This window comes from Strigops habroptila, chromosome 5 (assembly GCF_004027225.2).
Source record: "Strigops habroptila isolate Jane chromosome 5, bStrHab1.2.pri, whole genome shotgun sequence".
Taxonomy (NCBI): domain Eukaryota; kingdom Metazoa; phylum Chordata; class Aves; order Psittaciformes; family Psittacidae; genus Strigops; species Strigops habroptila.
Window position 1 is genome coordinate 27334482 of NC_044281.2, and position 26455 is coordinate 27360936.

General features: G+C 38.3%; 2 protein-coding genes across 7 annotated transcripts in view; one reads left to right on the top strand and one right to left on the bottom strand.

Moving 5' to 3' along the window:
- Positions 1-17738, bottom strand: part of POLR3A (RNA polymerase III subunit A) — a 38083-nt gene extending 20345 nt beyond the window's left edge. For all 3 annotated transcript variants that reach the window (XM_030487152.1, XM_030487151.1, XM_030487153.1), the window contains exons 1-18: positions 17545-17738; positions 16871-17006; positions 16205-16342; positions 15502-15673; positions 13990-14144; positions 12802-13041; positions 11612-11774; positions 11288-11424; positions 10066-10169; positions 9260-9401; positions 8606-8746; positions 7325-7394; positions 6663-6790; positions 5002-5140; positions 2825-2989; positions 2375-2547; positions 1225-1336; positions 566-684 (exon numbers count right to left, since the gene is read on the bottom strand). In XM_030487152.1, the coding sequence (XP_030343012.1) occupies positions 566-684; positions 1225-1336; positions 2375-2547; positions 2825-2989; positions 5002-5140; positions 6663-6790; positions 7325-7394; positions 8606-8746; positions 9260-9401; positions 10066-10169; positions 11288-11424; positions 11612-11774; positions 12802-13041; positions 13990-14144; positions 15502-15673; positions 16205-16342; positions 16871-17006; positions 17545-17588 (2478 nt within the window). In that variant the 5' untranslated portion in view covers positions 17589-17738. The remainder of the gene's footprint in view (positions 1-565; positions 685-1224; positions 1337-2374; positions 2548-2824; positions 2990-5001; positions 5141-6662; positions 6791-7324; positions 7395-8605; positions 8747-9259; positions 9402-10065; positions 10170-11287; positions 11425-11611; positions 11775-12801; positions 13042-13989; positions 14145-15501; positions 15674-16204; positions 16343-16870; positions 17007-17544) is intronic.
- RPS24 (ribosomal protein S24) lies at positions 17738-24684 on the top strand. 4 transcript variants are annotated; one of them, XM_030487154.2, is made up of 8 exons: positions 17738-18303; positions 19079-19144; positions 19714-19923; positions 20405-20515; positions 20638-20640; positions 21403-21420; positions 23602-23637; positions 24501-24576. In XM_030487154.2, exons 1-6 carry the CDS (start codon positions 18301-18303, stop codon positions 21406-21408), a joined length of 399 nt encoding a protein of 132 aa, XP_030343014.1. In that variant the 5' UTR covers positions 17738-18300; the 3' UTR covers positions 21409-21420; positions 23602-23637; positions 24501-24576. The 4 variants fall into 4 exon arrangements, with proteins under 4 accessions (XP_030343014.1, XP_030343016.1, XP_030343015.1 ...); XM_030487156.2 differs by lacking the exon at positions 21403-21420 and having other exon boundaries at positions 24501-24684; XM_030487155.2 differs by lacking the exon at positions 20638-20640.
- The last annotated feature ends 1771 nt before the right edge of the window (positions 24685-26455 follow it).

Below are 26455 nucleotides of genomic sequence, written 5' to 3' on the forward strand. Positions count from 1 at the left end.
ATTAGATTTCAAGTAACAGTTAAAAAAAAAAAAAATTAATGGAATCTCACTAATTGTATTAGCAAGTGCATGAGACTCCTTATGGCTTCATGTAGAACAGACCTCAAACATGAACATTCAAAGTAGCCCATGATACCTGTCTCAGTGGAAAAAGAAAGAAAAAACAGCAGACTCCAGAATGGTTTATCTGGCATGTTTCACCGTCTAAAGATACCAACATACACCCAGAAATTGTCCTGAAAAGTCTTAGTGCAGTGAAACGTAACTCAAGAAAAACTCCAACAAACTATCTTCAGGACTCTCAAGAGAATCAAAAATATATCATCAGAATTACTTTAATTTTACTAAATTAGAAAGGTCTAAGGAAGGCTTAGCTGTAAAAATTCAAGCTATCTAGACATCCTATATCAATTCATAATACTACTGTTAACTCCCAAATCACCATATGTGATCCTTTTCCTTCACCATGTCATAACAACACATCCTATCGTGCACCCTCATTAAAATGGTTTAAGTCAATTTCTTTCACTTTTCTTGACAGTATATTGTAAGCATACAGAATTACCTTAGAATGCTTCTCAAAGTGAGGCAAGGATCTGTTCTCAAACCCATCAGGAACTCGGGACCCACTGATAGCCTGCTGACCTACACAAGCAATCATCTGGGATATATTAATGAAGGAGCCTGAAAAGAAAGAAAACCTCACTCACAAATGAGGAATATCACAACTCCTCTTGTAAGCTGTCTTCACTTCTATGAAGATCTATTATTAAGCTTCATAATTTGTCAAAAATGTACTTAGAATTGCAACAGTTAAAGAAGCTTCTCTGTTACTTGTTCTGTGCATTTCAGAATTTTCACAGAGACTGACAACTAAGTCTACAACATAGCTAATGACTCTTCTGAACAATTTTTCTTTGGGTCATAGATATTCATACCACCACTATTTAACTACAGTCCTTATACTATCCTGTCTTGTATTAAGGATTGTGTTTTATGCAACCCATGATCCTTACCTACATATTTCTCTTCACAATTTCTTTAAACTTATTTGAATTAACTTTTAATTACCTGTACCCAACATGTACTTACTGAAAAGAGTCACTTGAAATCTATACATGAATTTAATGCTGACTATATGAAACAACCTATAAAGACAGAGTATGTAATTGTGAGAACAGTGATGAAGCAAGCAATCCACTTCTAAAGTTTAGCTATCCCTACCTTTAGAACCACAGAGCGCCATGATAAGGGGACTGTTGCTCTTGTCCAGTTCTCTGAGACAGGCACTGCCAGCATGATCTCTGATAACAGACAGTTCTTTGAGGATTAAGGCCTGAAATCCAAAATTTCAGAGATTCAGCATTTGTTAAAAATACCATACACAAACAGGACTCTATCACTCCCAGCAATACCTCCAGTAGTTAAAGGGAATTCAAAATACCATAAAAGAAGAAAGCTAGATGTTGCTTTGGGTAAAGCAAGTTTAACTTTTATCTTGCATAACTTTCCAATTTGCTGCAACAAGACAAGGGTAGCTAGGAACATCACAATCTCTTTTGTCAGCAGCACCAACTTAAGCTAAACTAAGCACTGATGTAAGCCCTATGTCTTGCTGTGCTACGTGAGAGATTACCTCCAAAAATTGTTATCTCCAATAGTTAAGAACTTAACAACTGTATCAAAAAAACCATTCTAGGATACACACAGGTGTCCAAAAAGAGGAAGAGTGGAAAAGACTAAGACACTTCTTTGAACCAGAGTACCACTTCAAACTGAGCAGCTGTGACAGTACTGCACCATCGGGTGGGGTTTTCTGGTCATTTGGTGGTGGTGGGGGTTTTTTTTGTATGTTTTGGGGATTTTGTTTTTGCTTGTTTTTTCTTTTTTTCTTTTTTAACAGTAAAAACTAGACATCAACTAGCCAAGACGATCAATGTATAAAATCATTAAAGACAATGAAAGGTGTTCTTCAGCTGACTTCATTAAGTGCATAACTGTAAGCTTTTGGCAACATTCACTGCCCTTCATCAAAATTTCTACAGAAAGAAGAAAAAAGCTCAGCATAACCAAAGTCCACTTAACTTTTGCCCATTGATAAATGTAATTAATCCCATTCCAATTACCTATGTGATTTTATTCTCTTGTCTATCACCCCAATACATCCAGCCAGGAGGGAGGGAGGATCTTGGCAGTATAGTATTTAGGTAACACTTTTAGAAGCATACAAGCATCTACACCTTAAGCCTAGATAGATTAACCTAAAGTTGCATACCTATTTGCACGTATTTTTAGGTTTTGAAAGACAACTTTGAACTTCACAATTTCCATGAAAATATTAATGAAGTCTCGAGTCTAAATATGTATATTTTACCTCTAGTGTTTCTTCTGCAGTACAACCAGGCTGCTGCTGTAGCTTGCCAGTGTTCAGAGCTTCAATATACTCATCACATTTCTTATAGCCAGCATTCAGGAGCTCATACTTAGCTTTTAGCAGGCCCTGCCCAGGGGTTACATCACCAATTCCAATTGAAAAGCCACGATTAGCTATTATTAAAAAAAAAAAAAAAATTCATGCTTATATTAATAGCTTTACCTCATATAGATAAAACAAACTAAACCCAGGAACTATTATCAACGGGAACTTTTTTCCTCCCATCATAAGCACAATAGATTGTTTCAATGTTACTATCGGTTTCACAACTAGCTTGAGGGTTTTTTTGGTTTTTGTTTTTTAACACTGTACATCATATTTTAAGCAAAAATATTGTTCTATTGTTCTGTTTCTGCTTTAAGATATTATTTTCCCAGGAAACGTACTTACAAAGATAGACAGGAGCAAGTCTGGCTAGTCGTGACATGGCATCTGCAGCTTCTACCTGCCCCCAGTCTCTCAGCAAGATGTAGAAGATGTTGTTCTTGGATCCTGAACCCAAAGTTCCTTTGTCCATACTACCACTCATTAACTCACTGTTTTGAATTGTGACATCTAGAAACAAAAGGCAGCAAAAATTCATTGGTTTTCTAAAACATTACCTGAACTCTAATAATCGTTTATGAAGTAGGTTTTAAAATAAAAGTTCTTTCCACTAAAAGAACTAAACTCAAAGACAGACATTTAATGTGTCTGTAGAAATGCATAAGTAAATATGTAAGGGGACAGCCTACAACCTGACCTTACAACCTCAAAATTTCTTTCCCTGCCTCCTTGGAAAGGAAACTGTATCCAATTTAAGACTTGTGAGAAACACTGCGAATAATCCTTTTTGTTAAAAAACTAAAAATAAACTTGGCTTCATAAATCAGAATAAAGTCTTCAATCAATCTTATCTGTCCAGAAATAGTGTCCTCAATCATGCATAATAAACCAGTATTACTTATTTATAAGTAAACCAGTATTATTTATTTATAAATGAAGTAGAGCAACAGAATTTCAGAAGTGAAGTTACAGTTCTCTTATTCAAAGATTCTGACATTCAGTTCAACTCTATCACCTCTGGAGGCACAGAGTGAATTTAAAAAGACACACTGGACTCAAATGTTTCTTGAATAACAAGCATATAATAATGACATCCATCTTGCCTGTAGGTCTGTACACACTGACTCTTTTAGATGACTTCCTTCTGCTTCGTCAGTAACCTTCCATTTCAGGCACTGAATCTTCCTTTTAAGCTTTAGCCTTTAACTAACTAAAAAGTGTCTTCTAGACATGATCTTCATACATATTTTTTCTATGAGAGTAGTACAATATATGTTCATCATATATTCATTATGCACCTTTCAAAGAACTGGCATATGTAGATAGATCCAATTTAAATAATTTTATGCAGAACACTGTAGATGTCTGCAAAGTGCACTCTATGCTCAGTATTTTTAACATGAATTTAAGTAATCATCAACTTGAACCAGAAGTCATGGTTCTTTCACTTATTAAATACAATCAAAATGCAATACTAGGACTTCTTAAGACTTTGGAGAATTCACAGAGAACTTTCTGAAGAGACCAAGTGTTGCTTCAGAAATTAAGGTTTTTTTTTTTTTTTTTCCTCAGAGAACAGAACAGAGTCACCAATGAAATCCAAAAGTTCTCCACATCAAATTCAGAAAGCAGAAATTCTTCCCATACTTGCCAAGATGAAAAGACTGTAGTAAAGAAGATGGTCTATGTTCACACAGGTGTGAACAGGATTGCTTTGTTGCATTTCACTCCACATTCCTTACAGACAGAAAAAAAAATCGTGCCACCATGTTTATAACCAAATTCACAATCACAGAGCTGTCCTATCTTCTAAAGAAATCACTCAGTTTCCACTGGTACAGTGGATTTGAGTCCTAATTGGTAAATTCTGACACCAACATTGCATGACAGAATTACTACAAAACAATGGTTCCTCCCTAACTCTCACTTCCGAGCAACAAGGAACTAAGCTAACCCTGCCTGCTGAAGTTCTTTCTGAGCTGTTACCACATGAATGTTAAACTAATAACAAGCAAAGCCTTGCTCATCTCCTATAGCTTCTTAAACCCTGATGCTTTGCATTCTCTCTGCCACTCTGACTTCCCTAACTGGAAAGATACAGGTGGTTTGGTATTCTAGGTATTGCCATCTTCCATATATAACCTATATAACCTATAACTCCTTTCAGTGTTTGACTTCTAACAGTATTACTACCCCCCCCTTAAGATATTAAATTTTTCCATTTGTCCTCTGCACAACCACTTTCTAAGCTTTGATCTCTCTCCCACCTTCGAATACTACGTACCATGACAAGCCTAGTATCGCACAAGATTTTATTACAAGAAAACACGCAAGACTTCTCTTTAGTGTTCAGCATGACTTCGACTTTTGAGAAAAAAAATGCATAATTCTATTTCCCATTTCAAGAATACTTATGCAAAGCTTTAATTCCTACAGTGAGCTCAACGGTAACAAACTCAGCAAAACAATAGCTACAATTTCTCTGAAGACTTCCAAAACACAGCTTTAGAAGTGTCACTCACAAGAATCATTGTAACACAGGTCTTCCCCTCTGCCACAATACTGTTTGCCCTTGGTTCGTAGATTAGCTTTTACAGGACAATCATCACTGGGCTTGAGAATGAGGCTGAATACCTGTTTTCCTGTCCAGAGTGTTACAGGCTTAGAGAAACAAAGAGACAAGAATTAGGACTGCAGTGGTTATACAACAACTACAGTAAAACAGCAAGCAAGAATTGTAAAATTGTTTTCTCTACAGAACCTTTCTGTACCGAATTATACTTGTAGAAGTGCATAGTAGCATTCCTTTGAATAGGAAAACATTATGCACTTTTATAGATAGAAAACCACTGACTGCTGAATGGTTATCCTTCACATAAGGGTATGTGCATATATTTAGAGAAACATGGTCTATTGGTCCCTCTTACTGCCATGTTTCCCTTTCTGATTAGAAAAGTAAAAAAAAAAAAAAAAAAAAAGGCTGCTGCTGTCAGTTCATTTCTCAAAGAGATTGCAACATTTATAATTCCTTCGTTACATAATGCCTTTGGTTTAATTTTTTGAGGAGATTAAATTCATATAATTACGTATTCCCCTCAGCTGTAGTTAAATGTAAGTCACTATCACAGCTTGTGCTAGAATTATTCATTTGGAGTGACAGAAGCAAAAAATCACTGCTCTTGCCTATTAGCAAAATTTCATATCAACTTATAAAATTCTCATTAGATACTGCCCATAAATGCTCTGACCCTGTTTTAAATTAATATTATTCCCTCGTATTTCAATTTCACTTTCTGAATTTCCCTATTATTACACTTCTTTTGAAATTAAAATGCATAGACCAATACTTAGTATTTAATAAATCTGAAAGTATACCAAACTCTCTCCAAACAAAACTGTTTGTCTCAAATACAAAATAAATCAAATACAGACACCCTGAAATATACATGAATGAAGGTTTAACAGACCCTAATCTACTGATACTACAGCTCTCTGCGAAATTTGTGACAAATACACAAATATTCTGCTGTTCAAAATATTTTGTCTACATGATGTAACAAACAAAACAAAAAAAAACCAACCAACCAAACCAACGGAGGAGTATTAAAAAAAAAAAAAAAAAAAAAAAATAATCACATCACATAACACTCATCCTCTTTAACATATTGCCAGATTAACAACTAAAGCATATTATTTCACAGGTTTAATGTCTCCTAAATTTGGAATACTGAAACTGAGTACTGTTGAGCATCTCAGGACATTACTTGAGCGCACCCATGGAATAACATGTTGCTCCAGTACTAGTCTGCACAAACCCCTATTAGTTTGCACAGCCAGTAACAGTGCAGTTACTAAGAACAACGTATCTTCTTCTGACTGCTAGTAGCCAAGTGCTCTGACTCACAGCAGCAGGACAGTGGCAAGGCTATGCTTGAATTCAGAAGGACTTGTGCACCTGGACTGCACCCATGCAAGCTTGACTCTGTTCAGCAACAGGAGCCATCAAAAATCTTCTGCATAGATTTGACCCTGAATTCTGATCCTTGTGCTTTATAAATACAAAGATCTCATGCAAAACCAATGTCAGAGAAAACAAGAACTGTCTCTGATGAGAATATCGCCATGGGTCAAGAACACACAAGGGAGAAAGTCTTAGTAAATTTAAAAAAATAGTTTGACACACCTTCAGAATTGCTGGAGGTGGAAGCCGAACTTTAATCTTTTCATCCTTGCCAACCAGGATAGAAGCAATAATTTGGCAGGCTTTGGCTCGATCAAAAAAGGTATCTTTTAATGTAAGAAGATAGGCACCTAGAATGTAAAAAATTAACAACGTGACAGGCTAAAATAAAACTAAATTTAAAAGCTATTGCATATTCAGTATCAATTTCATTCTAACACTAGTTACCTACTTACTATGCAAAATGATAATAGACAGCTTCAGTTGTAAATCCTTTCCAGAGTTTTTTTGATTGCTCCACACAAATTTCTAAAAATCGGAACAAGTGCATTTCTACAACCTATTGTCTCTCTCAGACTCTATCCCATAGGTAAAAATAAGGTCTTGGCATTAATTTTGGTACATTTTCTTCCTCATATTCCCAAACATCCATTTTCTGTCAGAGAAACACAGCAAAACATACACAAAGGTAATAATCGCAGCTACCCAAGTAAACAGTATCCAAAGAGATTCTAAGGACTAACAATGGCCTTACTTTCATACTGTCACTTTGACTTGTGAATGAGGTTTTTTAATTAATATAGAAAAAATCTGGAAAAGAGGGACGTGATTTTGAAGGAACAACTTTTAAATCACACAGTTCTAAAATAAACTTATATACACACCTGTGAGGAAATCTTGAATAGCAGCTATAAGAGGTTCTCCATTTCTTGGTGTTACCAAGTTTGCTTTAGTCTATGTGATACAAGAAACAAACAAAATATGCATTTGAAGACACTGATATTCCATTTCAGAAGGAAGCTTACCATTCAAGACAGATATTTTAACAAAAATGGTCCAAGCTTATTCTAAATCAAAGTAGAGCTTTCTTCAAAAAGACAGAAAAAGTAAACTAGAAGTTTCAGTTCACTACAGTCCATAAAGATCTATTGACAGTTAAGGAATAATTTGAGAATAGTTACTGGATATTACATGTTCTATTTCCAAAGCAGAAGTTGCAATCAACTTCATCTGTTTGGTAGGTTACTGTTGAAATGTGACAGGGAAAGGAAGAGAAGGTAGCTCTGAGAACCTAAGAAGCGACAAAAGAGGTTACACTCACTCAAGGGAGCCGCTGAAATATTGCATGTTGTGTGGTCCCTACTGACACGTAATAATCAAGCTAGCTTCTTCCACCAGCCCCATCTTCTTATGTCTTACTCATACTGCTGCAGTTAATCAACCTCACCTATGCAGCACAGTTTTCCTGAACTGTTCACAGGCCCACACAAAACCACATTTGGGGGTAGGGAACAGAGTGGGGATGGGCTCTTTTTAAGCTTGCAAATCAGGTCAGCAAGCCAATATATGCTGCAGCCAATACTTGTGTTGGTACATATGAAGTAGCAGTGGCATTCAGTTACCCTAAAAGAGCAATGTACTGGAAAATCCTCATATTGATACTACTGACTCTACTTTCACACTACAGATCCCTCTTCATCTACGTTCCCTTCTCCCTTTTTTCCCCTGCCCTAAAAATCTACTGTCTCCTACTTTCTCTGGCAAACTGCCTTCTCTGGTACAAGCACACTATTGCTGCCTCATTTCCAGTTGGTCTGATCACCTGCAATTGCTGGGCTGTCAAACCAGAAAGCAGAGTATGATCTGTTTGGTAATAAAGCCATGTGTTAGCAATTGCTAAGGATAGTCAGGCAGAAACATACCAGTGACATTACTTAAAAACCATTGTTTTTTCCACAAATTCTAAATATAAGTCTATTAGACTTACATTATGTAAGCCTTAATTTATTCTAAATTCCTCTTTGTAAAGTTTTCCAGGCAGCTTCACAGTCACACACGAACCATACCCAGAAATCTTGATAATGTTTCATATTTCACACGCAAGTTCAGAAATACAGGGCTTGGCCCATCTGTCACAATCCCAACCCCAGTATTATCTACCTTACCCCCATTAAAACAAGTGCTTCTGCTTTTGCTTCTTCTGTCTGAGGAAGATGAAGGTTCATCTCATCTCCATCGAAGTCTGCATTGTATGGGGTACAGACACATTCATTAAATCTGAATGTCCTATGAGGTTTTACTCTAGCCTGAAAAAAAACAAAAAGAAAAAAAATAAGTGATGCCCATGCAGTCAAGCATGCTAAAAGACGAAAAACCATACCTGAGTGCTTCCTTGTAGGCTTTATCTTTTCTTTTTATTACAGACATGACTCAAAATTTCCAATCATAGATTTTAACTCAACCAAGAACTGACAGAAATTGTACTTGGGTTCTGTTATACAAATGTAGTTAATAACTTTGATCATGAAAAATTTATACAAAGCACAGAACACAACATGCTTTCTATACATCACATCAACTCTACAAAAATGAAATGCTTATGCAAGAACACGTACTGAGGTCAATTACAGCTTATAAACAGAATTGTTCAGACACACTGCCCAGTTAAGCATCAATTCTCAGGCAAAAGCACAACTCACACTCATCTCCACAGAGAGTTTCAGGAAAAGCTGTTTATTTTCATGTGTGTAAGAGAAACAACAGCAAAAGTAAACCACCTCACATTCAGGGAAGGACTATCTGTATGTGTATGCACTTACAATGTGAGCCATGATGCTCAGCTTATGAAGAGAGGGTTGTCTGTTAAACAGAACTATGTCACCATCTATAAGATGTCGCTCCACGATATCACCAAACTTCAGTTCCTGGGCCATCTTTTCTCGGTTTCCATATTTCAAAAATCTTATGGTAACACATAATAATGGAGTTGGAAGAAATAATGTCAGAAAGAGATAAAGAGAATTGAAAATAAATTCCATGCTTATAATGCAAGTTCTTCCATTAGATGTTGGACTATTTGTATTGAAATAACTAGAAGACAAAACTGGTGTGGATTGCATCATTAAACATCAGCCCTGCTGCTATTTTACATATTGAATGTATTTATGACATTAGTTAACAAAGCTACAGTTGTAAGTACAACAAGTAGGAAAAATGTCTATTTATACAACCAAAAAATGTATTTCAATTGTATCAGGGAGTATAGGGAATTTGACTCATACACTAACTGACTACAGATTAGCTCTCCTATGAAAACAGACAGTATAATGTGCCCCAAACTACGAATTTTCTTTTATGTCTATATCAGCCCCCAGTCACAAAATAAAACCCCAATCTAATTGCAGTTCACTATCAATACTATCTACCCTTAAGTTTAAATCCAAATACTATCTAAAAAGAAACTATACACTAAACCCAAGGAGATGTCAGGTTTTTTGTTCCTGCCCTTTATCAAAGATTATAAATATAAATTTTAATCCCTTCAGATATAACTTCTTTCACACAGCAGTAAGAACAAGTTGATAGGGAGAAATAAAAAGCGAATCATTACAGATAAACATGATACCTTTTCATTTGTGTGTGCCTTTGCTGTATAAAGTTGGCTCCAGGATGAACATCAGGACCATTACAGACAAGTTTCCTCATAAAATTAATATTTGCTTTGTTCACCTGTTGCATAAAGATCAATCAGAAGCAAATGAAACCTGTTTTTTCTGTTATTTCTGGTGGTGACTTTTGTCTTTCCAAATTTTAGGCTCAACTGACAATCCCCTTCACAACCTCCAGCTGCTGAAGGGAACAGGCAGGAGGGATGTCCTCGGTTCAGCTGTAGCAGTCATTTTTCTCCTTCTTAGCAGCTGGTGCAGCGCTGTGTTTTTTTACTTTCAGCCTGGGAAAAACGCTGATAACACCGGTGTTTTTAGTTGTTGCTGAGTAATGTTTATTTTGATCAAGGACATTCTCAGCCTCACGCTCTGCCAGTGAGGAGGGGCACAAGAAGCCGGGAGGAAGCAGAGACAGGAGACCTGACCCAAACTAGCCAAAGGGGTATTCCATACCACGGCACATCATGCCCAGTATATAAACTGGGGGGAGTTACCTGGAAGGCCCAGATTGCTGCTTGGGTCAGGCTGGGTATCAGTTGACAGGTGGTGAGCAATTGTATTCCCTTCCCTTGTTATTTCCCTTACCATTATTATTTGTGGTAGCAGTAGCGGTTTTGTACTATACCTTAGTTACAGGACTGCTCTTATCTCAACCCGTGGGAGTTACATTCTTTTGATTCTCCTCCCCATCCACCTGGGGGCGGGGGGAGGAAGAATGGGGGGGAGTGAGCAAGCAGCTGTGTGGTTCCGAGTTACCGGCTGGGCTTAAACCACAACAAGGGAACACAGGAAGAAAATGTAAGCCAATCTTAGAGCCAAACATCAGTGTGAAATTACATTAAAAATCTGGGAAGTAAATTCAGAAATAAGAATATCCAACCACTCCTTAAACAGGTACACCAACAAACATTTGAAGCTATGTATGAGTTTAAAAAGCATCAAGCAAAACTCTTTTCTTTACATTACACCATATGCCTTCACAGCACCTGCATGTATTCATTAACCAGCAGCAACTGAACTGGCCAAGTGTCACTAAGTGACATTTTGAACATAAAGCAAAACATTCATTCCCTTTACATTCATTTCCTTTTATAGTAAGGCTATAAAGCAGGACAACACTGAAGACTGGCTAAAACTAAAAAAAAGGGGGCACAGAAAAAGTTTTGGTTCTATACTACTTACCTTTTCAGGAAAGGTTAGTATTTTAGCAACATGAATAGGCACAGCTACTTCATCTATTCTTAAGTTAGGGTCAGGTGAAATGACTGTTCTGCCAGAGAAATCCACTCGCTTTCCAGACAGATTGCCTCTAAACCGACCTAACAAAAGAAGGAAGTGAAAAATCCTTGTTAAAAAATTGTTTTCAAAATGTTATCTGTAAAGACAGCACATTAAAATATCTTTCAAGGTACATCACTGAAGTGCAATACAGTAGTAGTGGAGAGACGCATTGGAGTAGCAAGTATTTATGGCTTAATTAAACCAAAAACAACTTTCTGGACACACCTTGCTTTCCCTTAAGTCTCTGAACAAAACCTCTGGTCCATTTTTTAGGTGCCATGTTGAGAGGAATTCCTGAGAGCTCACTATTAATGTACAGGGCACACTGCAGTTGAAGAAAATCCCAGTCTTCCATAATCATCTGTGTTTTGGCTCCTGATATCCTATGCTAAACAAAATAGCCACCCAGTTAGAAAATAAACATTACACCACATATTAAACTAGCAAAGAATTTTTCTGATACAACTCTTGTTTTGAGAATAACATTAAAAAACCTTCATACATTGAAATGAACACGGCAAGAACTTTGTAACACAATGCATATTGGTACAGCAGAAGGTTATTCACAGGAGAAGCCAACAAAAAAACTTCTTTTGACTAGCACTGGCTTGAGACAAATGCTCGCAAAACTATGTATTTGTTTAAATTGTATTTTTTCCAAGCCACTGAAGTTAAGCTAATATAATTTCACAGCCAGGAAAATCACTAGCAGTTAATAATTTTTCAGTCACGGAAGTGTTAGTACTCTCTTGATTTTGTTTGCCTGACAAAAGACTAGTTTTTGAAAAGCCTGAAAAGTGTTAGTCTGGTAGAACTGCTCTTCTAAACATGTGATAAATTGTCAAATTTACTCCTAGTCTCAATTTGATAACCATGCTAACTGAAACCTGATTTCTTAGGAACAGATGGTGGAATAAAGAAAGGAAAAGGAAACAGAGTAATAATAGAGGAGGAAGGTCTACAGGAAAAAAACAAACAAACAAAAAAAATAGGTATAATGTCTTCATGTAAGTGACTGCCCAAAGTGTCATTGTCATGGAAGGGAAAAAAGAAAAGAGAGAGAGAGTAATAGAGAAAAAAGACAACAAACAAGCAAGCAAGCAAACAAAAAACCACCAAAACACACCCCACCCACCCTCAAGCCAAACAAACAAAAGAGAAACAAAACAAGAGATGAGTTTACAGACCAGAACTCATACAAAAACATCATTCCCCATAACCCACCAGCAGATCTCCAGCAGGTCCTATACTGCAAGCAGCCACTCAGCCAGCTCTATTTGAAGCAAGTTTCTTTCAGTAAAATACCAAATGATGCAGTAGAGTACAGACCGCTTGCTAGATTGTAAGTGGTAAGAGAAGTAAAACCACTTGCTATATTCAATTTTAAGTCTCTGAGAGCTTGAAGAACGACTCACCTTTTTTATTACATCATTGAGAAAAATTATCTCAGTTAGTTTCATTGTCAAGTCATCTTCATTGGTGCCAGACTTCAAGTCACTCACGACAGAGGGTCTGATACACAGTGGAGGCACTAAGAGTCTTGTGAGGATCAAATCTGAAGGTTTACCAGCTTCTGGGTTCATTAGAAGTAGAGGGATGTCTTCTGCTGGGATTCTTTTAAAGAGGTTCAACACTACCAAAGGATTCAAGTTTTCCTATAAAATCAATTGGAGAAAGGTGAGAACAAGCCACCAGGTAACAGTTCCAGTGCTTCCCTCCTCCTCTCATTTACTGTTTGTTCAGAAATAAAGTATTTTAAAAAGAAAAATAGATAAGAACTATTCATGCAAACAAAAACAACGTTTTGGTTTATTTATTCCAAACCAGTACTTTTAGTGTCTCAGATACTAACTTACTTTACTGTTTCCTTCCTTTTTTTGCTTATATATCAGTGTTTACTTCTCATCATGTTACTATATCTAAAGAACTAAACGAGAGTATTTCATATTTGTTTGCCAAAGCATCTCAAAACTTCTTACAACAAAATTACAGGACATTGTAATAATTTGTACAGTCACATGCATTACCATACTTTCTAGACTATTTTTCAAAACTTAATTTCTCTCTCAGTACAGCTACTACTGTAGTATAAGAAATTCCAGATAACCACTACTTTTTCTGTCAAATATGTATCCTGAGATACATATTTGCAAAGAGCTGAAGGAAATAAATCGCACAGTGCAAAGTTGAATGAAACAAAAAGGTTAGATAATTAAATCTCCTCTCTCTCCTTCTCAACATAAGTACTTCTGAAGAAAAGAAAAACACCCAAACACACAATAAAATCTGCGTATTATAGTCATCTTGGAGCAACAGTAAATCTATGTGTAAATGCTTTCCTAGTTTATGAAGTGTAACACATCAAGAACATCCCCTTTCTTTACAGGCATAAGGCTATGTATCAGAACATACTAATAAATGAATTTTCTCATTTTAGCAAGATGAACATTTTTACTGCAATAAAAGCAAACATTCTTCAAGTGTCTTTCGGTATACGAAAATCTTGGACCACTGCAAGCTTAAGATGCTACATTGAAAACCTTTGAGGAGTTTTATTTCACACACAAAAACCATCAGAAAAATTAAGTCATAATAAAATTCACCTGAGCTCTTCCCAGTAAGGGTTCTACTTCTTTATTATGTTCAATGGCAGTTTCAAAGGACTGTAGAAAAGTAGATACTACTGGATCTACGACTTTCTTATTGGTCTTGTACTTTTCATGTATTATTTTCAACAAACCACACTTCTTCACAGTACCTGTAAGGAAATAAAAATGGATTGTTTTGTTGTTTGTTTTTTTGTTTGGTTGGGTTTTTTAACAACAAACCAGCCCCCCAAAAAACCAACCAACCAAACAAAAAAAAAACACCAACCCAAAAAACCCCCCAACCCCCCAGAACTTAAAACAAATAAGCTACAGTTCAAAACCTAGTTAAACCTTCAGTGAACAGAAGAAAATAAAACTTCATCAGCTTTATTAACCAGTTCCCTAAATTCAGAAAAGAAGAGGGCAATCAGGTTATGTCTCCTCGTATAACTGGCCTGGTGTGCCTAGACTGTGATGTGGCTTCTGAAGCTGAACACAAGTAGTTTAGCCTACACTAATTCAGCTTTATCTCAATCACGGCAGGTATTTTTTTGAAGTAGAAGTTCCCACACTAAACCCAAGACTAAGATGTGCCATTTATACATCATTCCACTGTCTTCTGAAGTAATTTTGAAAGTGAATTGTCAGAGAAATCTGAGAAATATATTCATGTCATGCAGGTAACCTTATTCATAAAACTTTCACAGACTAGTACAAGTGCTTTCCAACCTCTATTTTTACCGAAGTATGCTGACCTATCACATAATTTTGTAAATGCTATTGTTTGTGCCTCCTATATGTACCCGTGGCACTTAGAATGACGCAGCTCTCTCTATTCATGCTGTTGATCATCACAATCAACCCCAAATTTTCATGAGTTAAACCGAAAGTTTTAAATTATGAATGAACTGTCTACTATGAAACTGTAACAATGCAAGTCCTTTAACAGCAGAATAACTTGATCAGTGTACATGAAGGAAAAAAAATTAAAATATTTGGAAAAACAAACGTGATTTTTTATTAAGTTACTCTGCCCTGAATAACAAGTTCCAGTGTAATCCAGTATCATCACAGATCAAATACTGCCAAATTGGAGAACATACCCTCCTAGAGGATGACAAGCACAGCTAATGTTATGAAAGATAATTTTATACAATGATGAAAATAAGTTCACTCAAAATTACAAAGTCTATGAATGTTTCTACGTTAAGGCACTGATCACTGACAACAGCTCCAAAGATTTTAAAAAATGTGTTAAACAGGGTTTTTTTTGCCATTATTGAAGTTTCAAATATTGGCTACTGCCATGAAACAAAACAAGCAACTAGAAACAATGTCTATATCCACATAAATGAGATGCAAAGAAACATAACCTAGCATTAAGAATGCCATTACCTGTTTCTTAATGAAGGCCAGAGAAAATACCCACTAGCTGTGGAATGAACAAGCACATTAAAGAATTTGATGCCACCAAGGTAAAGACCATCACAGTAGGCAACTACACTAAGCACTAATGTCAGCACTCACCATTAAAGGCACCACAGTAAGGACAAGTGTTCTTCTTCCGGCACTTCTCAGACACTTTCTTTTTCAGTCCTCTCTTCTGAAGATATGTAAGGCCAGGTCGCTTTAGGTAATCCAAAAACTGTTTCTTTTCTTCCACTGACAGCATGATACGGCAACAGGTTTTGCAAATCATCTTAAATGTAAACACATAAACACAGTTGTTTAACAGACACATTCACCTCTTCTACTATAACTTAAGGTCTTCAGTGGAGTGCAGCTTTTTGAATGAAATACTATTGTCTTGGTTGAAAGACCAATTCATATACTTTAACACACAGAAAAGTACATGGGAAAAAGAAAAATACAGTCTATGAGACAAATCCTTACCTAACCTCTGCAGGATCTTAAAAATCCATATAAAGCAAACAGCTTTGATTGACTGGAATGTCTTAAAAGGCAAGTTACACTGCATACATTGAATTCAAACTACTAAAGGAATGGATTAAATTAATCAGTCTGAGATTACATAAAAAAAAAGGATGTACTTACCTCACTAACTCTGGTATTTAAAAACATTTATTTCATAAAAACCAAGATATGTAAAGATAAAGTTTATAATACAACCTTATTTTGGTCTTCTCAGTTACTCTTCCAAGCACCATCTCTCCTGATAATTTCCTTTTTGTAGGCTAGAAACTGACAACAAATCATAATTCATGCTTACCTGTAAGATACCTATCACAGCTTTGAAGTATCCAACATGAAAACATGGCAGTTCTAAGTCAATGTACCCATAATGTCCTAAACAATCAGCTAGATTTTTTCCACAGGTTTCACAGGGACGGTCTTTTTCACTGGTTCCCTTTGTGAGAAGAGGAATTCACACACAGAAAACCAAAACACGTTAGCTGTAATGAACTGAATACATAAAAAATACAACAGTTTTTAAGCTAGTCAAGTGTCCTCACAGCAGACCCACTCCTTTTTCCCAGCATCAGAAGCATGACAGTAGCATTACACTCATTCCAATGCAAAGACATCTTCCACACACAGCCCCTACTGATATCAGACACATTATACAGGTCTTGCAACTGATCTACAGTCCACTAATCTATAAGATGGCATTTTGTAGATGGATGTTCCTGAGTCTACCAACAACCTGGCAGGAAGAACTTATTTCCTGCCTCAAAAGGATGGTTTCCTGAACTCTCCAACAGCATGAAGAAAGTAGCTGCTACTGCAGCTAACAGTCCGTGCAATTCAAGTAAAGACACATTTGCACCTATGTGGGATGAGCAGTAAATTTCAGCCATCCCAATTTATTTATAATCATTTAAAGTAATTCCACAAAGAGGGTCTGAAAAAAAAAAAATAAAAATTGGTTTCTCACCATGCGATGGTCAAGTACTCCGTACTGCAGCGGAGAGTGGTGGTTGTCCTGACTATACAAGTTTTTGCTAACCACTTGTATGTGAGCTTGCTGACGCATCTCTTCTGGAGATTTCATGCCAAAACAGATGTGGCTTCTAGAATAGGAAATTTCACAAGTATGTATGTGCACATATATATGCAGAAATACTTATAACTACAGACATACACACACATATGTATTTAAAAGCAATGCAGAGGTGGCTAAGTTGATTCACAACGTTGCTGAAGCAGGTTCTTCTGGAATTACTATAAAAAATGTGGCTGTTTGCAGCGAGTTCGTGGTTCTTATCTGGGAGATTTTGGGCAGCCCTACAGCTGTCTCCGCGCGCCCACAGCCCATCCCACCCCCGCCCCTCCGCCCCGAGCCCGCCCAGCAGCCCGAACCAAACCCAACAGGCAGCGCTTTTAACACTACAAGCCGTAACGCCAGTCACGCCCCGCTCCCTTGCACACTAAACTTCTCCCCAGGACCTTCCGCAGCGGCTGGGGCTCAGCACCACAGCCGCCCGGCCCAACCCGCGGCAACACCCGCTCCCTCGGCGCCGTACAGCCCCCTAGGCTGCCGTCCAGCAGCAGAGCGGCCGCCCATGAGCCTCCCTCCGCGCAGGATGCCCCACGAGCCGCCCCACTCACATCTTCTTGGCCACATCGCTCTCCCGGAACTGCTCCTTCACCATGGCGGCGGCGGGCAGGGCGCTGCGCGGCCGCGGGCACCGGCTCTCTGGCCCCGGCGGGGCGGCACGCGGCGGAGCAAAGCCGGACCGGCCGGCAGCGCAGAGCGTCAGCGGCGCACAGCTGTCTCTCTACCTGCAGCGCCGCCTGCTGGGGCACAACTGGGGTCCGCCCGGTTCCTCCCCTGAGGGATGCCGTCAGAGCCCGGCCGCTGCCAGCAGCGCCGCCTGCGCCGGGCCGCCCCTCACGGCCGGCTCGCACATTGACCTGCAGCAGGGCCCGCGGGCACCCTGTTACGCACCGTGGTACTGATACAGACCGGCCACCACCGCTCTGCCCGGCGCTACTGCCGCCTAGTTCGCTTCAGGGCTCTACACTGGGTTTCCCCACCGCAACCCTGTCCCTGGCATCAGCCAGCAACGGCAGAGCAGAACGGGGCGGGGCAGCAGAACCAACCCCCCAGCAGCACCAGTACGCAGCGGGAGAGCTCGCCTCACCGCGCAGCGTGGAGCCCACGTAGTGAGAGCCGCCTTCCACCTCAGTACCCGCCAGAAACACACCGACCGCTCCCGCTGCCTCCCTCCGGGTCTGGCTTTGTAACAAACACCCCCGCGCAGCGCTCCACCCCAGGTCAAAGGACCCCGCGCCGCCTTATGATTGGCTGCGGAGAGATCCGCCTTCTTTTTCTCGCTCGCTGTAAGGGAGGCCGCTGTCAAGATGGTGAGTTTGTGGTGGGGACGTGGGGTAATCCGCCCTGTACTGCTGCCATCCTGTCCCCGGGGGTTCCCCAGCTGCTGAGCACTGCTGGGCCGGCCTCCCCGTAGTGGCTTGCGGGGGTATGGTTAAAACTCGGTGGGGGCTTGATCCCCCGCTTTGAGCCGGGACTCCCGCGGCCTGGCTGCGGCGCGCTGGGGCCGGTCGGCAGTGGCGAGCTGCGGGGAGTGCGCCGGGACGCATGATTGGTCTGCTGCGTGTTCATGCTCCTCGTCGGTAAGAGCAGCCTTAGGCTTTGATAGCAGCGTAACATTGTATTTCAGTGTTAAAAGTACTCGTGTGTTCTTATGAAATCATCATACTCGAGTTAGTTTTATGTCTGTTCTTGTCTGAAAGCATTAAGGAAACAGTAACTTTACAAGTTTTTTAGGGAAATTCCTGCATTGAGGAAATAGTAGCATATAGGTTTGTTAAGGAAAGTTCTGTACGGTGTTGCATTGCTTGGGCTTGTAATCCGTATGTTTCATTAAACACTGCTGCTGATTTTCAGCATGGTAGAGGTATGTATGTTGCTGTGTTGCTTGGAAGCTGGGGGTGAGTTGGTCAGGTTTTCAGTGTGCTTCTTATAGGTGGTTTTGGTAGTCCAGGACTAGTCTATCTTTGGTTGTTAGTTTACTGTCAATATATATTCTGAGAGACTGTTGGCTGTTGCTGTACATCTTTACTAAGTTTTAATTGCATGTGTAACTATTGCTTCGTTTTGCTTTATCATCTTTTGCAGAATGACACAGTGACCATCAGAACCAGGAAGTTCATGACAAACAGGCTTCTTCAGCGCAAGCAGATGGTAAAAGAATACAGAATTTTGCCTTTAATTATATGCCTGTTGATTTTGGGCTGCAGGTGGGTTTTAGCCATTGTAAGTAAGGGGCCCTTAAAACCTCCAGAGTTCTTGTTAGAGTTTCTGGGTTTAAATATGTAGATACATACTGAGGGTAAGTCTTGATGATGATCTAGAGAGCTGTATTGTCATCTGAAGTTGTGCCAGGGAAGGTGTAAACTGGATATTAGGAAAAATTTCATGACCGAAAGGGTCATCAAGAATTGGAACAGGCTGCCCAGGGAAGTGGTGGAGTCACCATCCCTGGAGGTGTTTAAAATACATGTAGATATGGCACTTAAGGACGTGGTTTAGTGGTGGACTTGGCAGTGGCTGACTGGATGTTCTTAAAGGCATTTTCCGGTTTAAATTGTCCTATGAAACAGGAATCTTAAGAATGCTTTTGTATCAAACTAATACTACTTCCTACTCCTAAAGTAGGGTAGTTTAAGTGTTAAGCTTGTGGTGGGACTGTAACATGTGGCTAACGTACTGGATACTGACCTTTTATACAACTTGTAAAACTTTCTTCTTAGGTGATTGATGTTCTTCATCCTGGGAAGGCCACAGTCCCTAAAACAGAAATCAGGGAAAAGCTGGCAAAAATGTACAAGACAACCCCTGATGTAATTTTCGTCTTTGGCTTCAGAACTCACTTTGGTGGTGGCAAGACAACCGGCTTTGGCATGATCTATGATTCCCTGGACTATGCAAAGAAAAATGAACCAAAGCACAGGCTTGCCAGGGTAGGTTCTTTTCCGGTAACTTGAAAACAGTCAGGATGGATTTGAAGTGTTTAGTCATTCATGATGTACAAATATAAAAGCTGAAGTTTTGTGAAAGTACTGTTGGTGCATTTGGAGTTATATAAGAGCTCTTAAAGTAGCATAGGTTAGTTACTGCATTTGCAAAATAGGGTAGGTTTTCTTTATTGTATATTATCGGGGAAGTGGGAGGGCAAACCTGATGTTACCAGTGGTGTTCAGCAGTAATAAATAACTGACCACTATTAAGGGTCTTGAAGAAGGATGAGAGATGGGGCTGATCCATATGCTACTTTAGTGCTTATATTTTGTGTTGAATTACTCATTAAATTAGTGAATTTGTCCCACGATTTAAATGAAATTTCAAATTTGAAAAGTATTTGAAGAGTCCAGAAGTAGAACTTAAGTTCAGTTAGTATCAGTGAAGCAATGTTAAATGCAACTTTTAACTGTTTTTTAATAGCATGGTTTGTATGAAAAGAAGAAGACTTCCAGGAAGCAGCGAAAGGAGCGTAAGAACAGAATGAAGAAAGTGAGGGGCACAGCCAAGGCAAATGTTGGTGCTGGCAAGAAGGTAGGATGAGAATATCTGTAAACTAGAGTAGGTGTGTTGCCTTTGAAATGTTAATCAGAAATTCTTCAACACATTAACATTATTTTTCTTCCATTTCCTTTACCTGTTCTACTGGATAACAGAAGGTAATCTGTGTGGTGTTGTATAGCTTATCAGCTCAGTAGCTTAGTTTTGCTCCTCACTGCTGCAAGCTTAACTGATATAACATGAAACAGTGCTTTTTAAGTGATTTTCTTATGTGTCACTTGAACTAAAGTTAAACTTTCATAAATCTAACAGTATTGCTCTAATCACGTAACTTAGTCTTGCAATATACAAATTAGATAATCTTAACAGTTGTTACTCGGACTACCTAGATAGCTAATGCTTATTCCACCAAGTTACTCCACTGCAAGTTACTCTAATACTTGTTCCACCACTGCTATTTCTGGTGTTATTTATGGAGGAGATTTTGGTTAAGGATGTGTGGTGATGTAGGCATTAAGGACAGCGTATAGACAGAAAAAGGTAGAATGCCACCTTTATCCTGGGTTTAAGTGACTGATTCCAAAGATAGTGGAGTTATCCTCTGGTGGGAGCTTCCTGTGCTGTGGCTGGAACTTGATACAAGTAGCTTGGAGGGAAGCAGAGTTCCTCTATTGTTAAACAAAAAACCCACCCAAACTAGCCTGGATGTGAAGACGGTCATCTTCCTTAGCACCTTTTGTTGTCTGAAAAATACTGAGTAAGCTGTGCAGCTAAGTGGGTTTTTTAGTGTTTTAATGATGGAAGAGAGAGTGATGTGTTTAGATGCTTAGTTCTGTAGCTGCTAAAAAGTGTCGTGACATCTTGAACTTTCATAATCCTCACCTTTGCTTTTTCTCTACTTTCTTGGAATTCTCCATCAGAAATGAAGTATCTAGCAGGTACTGAAAATGAGCATGGATGTGGTGACTGAATTATACATCACTGAAATGTGTGTCCATCCTTTTGATTGAAGCACTGTACTGCCTTGCATACATGCATGTTTGCTTTAAACTTGCTTCTGTTCTGTAAGGGTTCAGACAACTACATATGAACTTTCTCCTTACATATGAACTTATTATACAAGCCAAATAAAATTTGACTTGTAGTGAACAAGACTTTCTGAAACTAGTGAAACAACATTAAAATAAGGAATTCTCAGTGAGAAGAAATCCAGGAAACTCAAAGCTACTAATTTGAGGCATTGGTTCAGAATGCCCCAGGTTCTGATTCAAAGTAGTACAGTGCGATTGCATGTGTAACTTGACCTTTGTGTGAAAGTAGATGTGCATCATTATGAGAACTAATTCACATCACAGTTTAGTGCTTTTGAGATGATGATTGGAAACAACACAATTGTCAGCATTAAATTTATTTAACTATTGGCCTGCAGTATTTCCAAGTTAAGACAAATTACAGTGAAACTGGAAGTCTCTGTAATTGGATTCTTAAGATCTAAGTGAAATTCTTGCCACCACTGAATGGAAATAAACCAGTGCAAACTACTAGATGAGAGAACTTCTATGCTAGATAAGATTTGGAGACTTTTTCTTTTCTACTTTAATACTTTTTCTACTTTAATATTGTTTACAGTATAACAGCACAAATTATCACTTGGTGTAATAGTAACACTAATACACACCCTCTTGTCAATGTCAAGGGAGTCATTTAGTCTTGCACTGGTGCTGGTAGTATGGAGGAACTTCCTCACTTTGAGACTTTTTGCACTTGAAGGTAGCTGTTCTTGAGTGTTAATGCAAAACAGTTAAATGACTGTCCTTGAATTACTGAAGCCAGTCCAGTTCATAGAAATTGTCTTAAAGCATATAAACACTTCAGAAATTTAAGATCAGGATTGCAATAATTGTAGAGCAGATGTGGCTTCTGTATCAAGTGCTTCTGAAACCAGCATGCAATCTCAGTAAGTGAGCTGTGTTTTTGGCTAGAGGCTTTTTTAATGTCTTTTAAAATGATCTTTTGGTTGATAAGCATGCATGGCTTAGACCTTGTTTACAATTTTTGATAGTCTTTGTGTCCTCACATTAAATTAAAGATAATTTATGTGCTTTCTGGAAAGCTTGGTTGAGAGGAGTTCTGTGCTGCATTACAGAAAAAGCTTATGCAATACACTTGCATGTTAAAGCTTTGTCTTGGAAAAACGCATGTTTAAACAAAATGGTGTGACGTCCTTTATCACAGCCAAGTGGAGGAATATTTAATAGGAGTCCTGGAGTATGTTTTGGAGTCCATCTCTACAATCTGAAAACAGTTTATCTTGGAAATGTGTAGGCACTTGATTCTGAGACATCTTCAGGCAAGTCTATGTTCTTGTAAGAGTTAAGTACCACATAGACATGAAAACTATGGAAATGGTGAATCGTACTTTGATAGTTTTTCTTGAACTTTTAAGTCAGACATCAACCGTGCTGATTTCTGACTGTTAAAGGTCTTCCTTGGTGTCTCCATCTGCTTCAGAATTCCCATTCTGTTTTCCCTGCTATTTCAAGAGAGGTATTTTCAAGTAGTTTGTGTTACTTAATGTATTCTGTAGCTTTAGAGTTTGCTGAACTCTCGTAAGTTTGCAACAAGTAAATGTGAATGTTCCTGACGTAGTGTTTGCGTTCAGAGCAGTGACCCATATACCCTGGAATATAGAAATGCAAAAAAACCCCAAAGCCTTCCCTACCTTTTAATGTCTCTACTGTAGTTATGACTGCCTTTGACTTGAGAGCCTCCCAATCAGAAATGTTTTTAAAAAAACCCAACTTGATCAAACAGAAGTGTGGATGGATAGGCATTTTGAGCCATTGCAGCCTGTTGGTATATGGAACATGCAATTACATTCTGAGCATTATTTAAGCTCTAAACACTATTGTTAGGTCCTATCTTGAGTTTGAGGGAGTGTGTGAAATCTAGGTCATCAGCCTCTACAGTAGTCAAAACTTTTTTTTTCCTATCACATTTCACTGTAATAATTTAAAAAAGCGTATTGTTAGTGTCCATAAAAAGCCTCAAAGCTCTATCTTCTACAGTAGTAGAATTTAGATTAAACTATTCTCTAATTAATGTTTTTTCTTTTTCAGTAAATGAACATACTTCAGATGGAAAATGGGTAACAGGTATGACTTTAGAATGCTTTGTAAGGGTAGACATTGAGTAGTCTGTAGTCATTACAGTGACATAGGTCTAATTGATTTCTGCAAAGACCATGGTACTTGTGCTGATACAGAGACCAGTGTAAGAGTTTAAGACCAAGAAAGATTCAAGTATTTACAAATCACCGTTGTGCTTACTACAGAATTGATATTATATGTGGCTTCCACTTACATGAAATAACTGGTTAGTGTAAAGACTGGAATAATAAATCGGGCAGTTCAGATTTACTGTCGCTAAAACTGTTGATTATTTAGTTTAATTGTAAACAAGGCTTACATTTTTCTTCTCGTCGGTATGCTAAGGAAAGGGTAGTACACCTTGGTTTTTATTATCTCAAATAGGTTGAAGTAGTATGATTTTTATTTTGAGGACAAATTTCTTATAGATACTTCAAATAAATTCCCTATTAAAAATATCATACTTGTAGACAAGTCCTAGACTATATTTTTATATCTTTGCTGCAGAAGCATAAGTGAATTGGACATGTTGTGGGCAGTAATTGTTACAGATGAAACTCTGGGTTTACTACAAATGGTCTGAATGAATCAGTTTTTAAATCAACTTAAACAGTCTGTCTGGGAGCTGGTATAGTGAGTATAGTGTCTCACCATAAAGTTGTCAAAGCAATTGCAGCTTGTTGAGCTCTTGTACAGAAATGCCGTAATACGGGCTCTCATTTATTCCCATAGCAGTACTGTGAAATTTTGAACCCTGTGTTCTTTTAAGAAAGGCAGTGTGGTTCACTTGACGTGTTTGGGAGCCAGGTTTTATAAAGGTATAACAATCGTTTTAATTATGTGGCACTGATCTATCTTTTTCTTTACAGACTACATTATTCTGTGAAGAATTACTCTGGAGTCTGTTCATCTGGCTTTAACATCAAATAAACTATGTCAATACAATGCTGGTTTGCCCTTTAATTTTGATTTGGAAGCTACCATTTTGTAAAGTTTGAGAAATTCAAGATTGGTGCACTGCTGGCACTATATTAAAATCTTTTCATAATTAAACGACTCCTGTTTTGAGTATCAATTTTAAGTGAAGCGAAGCTTTCTGCAGGTAGTAGTATTACGTAATTCTAAGCAGGTGGTGTTAGTTCATGAAGGTAGGTATACTTTTGTCATCTGATGTTCAAACTGTGGTTTGGAAGGTCCTCTTAAAATGCGCTTGTTTCACTACCTGTATTATATAGACCTGTAGAAGGTAGCTGAAGGGAGAGAAGAAAATGTAGACAGATACTCAGAGCTGCATACTTCCACAGTTAAGATTTTTGCTAAGTTAAGATTTGTCAGTCAGTCATGTCTCTTGTTCCTGTGTTGTCAGGACAGGCTCTGGGGTCTGTCTCTAGTCTACAAACTGCAGTACGCATTTGATTTTCGTCTGGTAGCATTAAAGAAGTCATTAAGATTAAAATAGTGGCTGGGTGAGGCATGCTCTGTGCTAGAAGTGTGGGTATTCTGGTGCAGGTGTTTTGGGTAGGAAGCAAAATAGAAGTTTTATACTTGAAATAGAACTGAAACAAACTGGGTCGCTCTAGCAGCTGAACTGATGAAGGCTCTGACTTGATTATTATCTAAGTACAGTATTTACCTTTGTACTAAGGTAGCATATTGTAACACAAGTAAGGCATTTTTAGTGTTTTGGGTAAAACCAAAAAACCCTGAGGAGTTAGAGGGACTACAGCCTGAGTTGTTCAAGACTCAGGTTGCTGTATTCTGTGTTCAGCAGCATCATACTCTTATCTGTAGAGTAAATTTTCAGTACCATGTGCTGTGGTGTTTCTGCCTTCATTGAAGTTAGTAACTGGGATCAGTAGGCAGTTGCTCTGGTGAAAGGGTAGGTGTTTCAGTTTCTTCTAAGCATAGGTGACCTAGTGTTAGACTAATGGGATGGTGAAAAGCAGTTATTTCTTCCAAAATAATAGATTCTGAAGTCCTGTGGAAGTTAAAAAGCTTTTTTACTTGGCAGACAGACTTTCAAAAATAGGTAATTCTTGGATGTTCTTCCCAGAGCTTCTAAGTATATTAAATTCTGAAGAATTGCTAGAGGGGTATTAAGAGTGGGATTTGTGTACTTAGATACAGGATGTGCACTGAACTCTTGAGTCTGTAGATGTGTTTGGAGTAGGTGACAGTAAATTTCTGGAAACTGAGAAGATAGTAAGGGATGTGGAACAAATGTAATGCATGTAAGGCGTAGAGTTAGAAAACGGATCTGCAGGTAATACCTTCAGTAAATCCTTTCTGTACATAATGTTCAACATCAAAGGAGAGGAGTCATGGTATTAAATGTAATTGAACAATCACTAGGGGGTGATGTGAACACAGCAATACAAATACAAGTAGGACTTGGATAGCGTTTTTTCATAAAACAGGCTGAAAGAAAGCCAAATTGTCCTCTGCCAAAGAGGTCAACTCCTTTGAAAATATGCATCAAAAATAGCTGTGTTTAGGATCTGAGGCTTTAAATGATATTTTTGTTTCTCTGGTTCTTTTTTGAATTTAATGGAAACCATCTGTTTCAGTGAAGACTGTACAGTTAGTGTTTTCCAAATGTTTGCTACTTTAAAGCTTTAGAGTGCTGGCACAAATTCTAGTTGCTCTTTTCAGAAGCCTCCTCACCTTAGTTATAAGCGATCAACAAGGGATCTATAAATAACTGCTGTCATAAAGGTATATGTCTTGCATAGTCTTGATGTTTTAACTTTACATGGTAAAAGGTATTGTCATAGGGGGCATGTACCTCTTCAAACAGGACTCAGTTCTGGAGTTGCAGTATTAA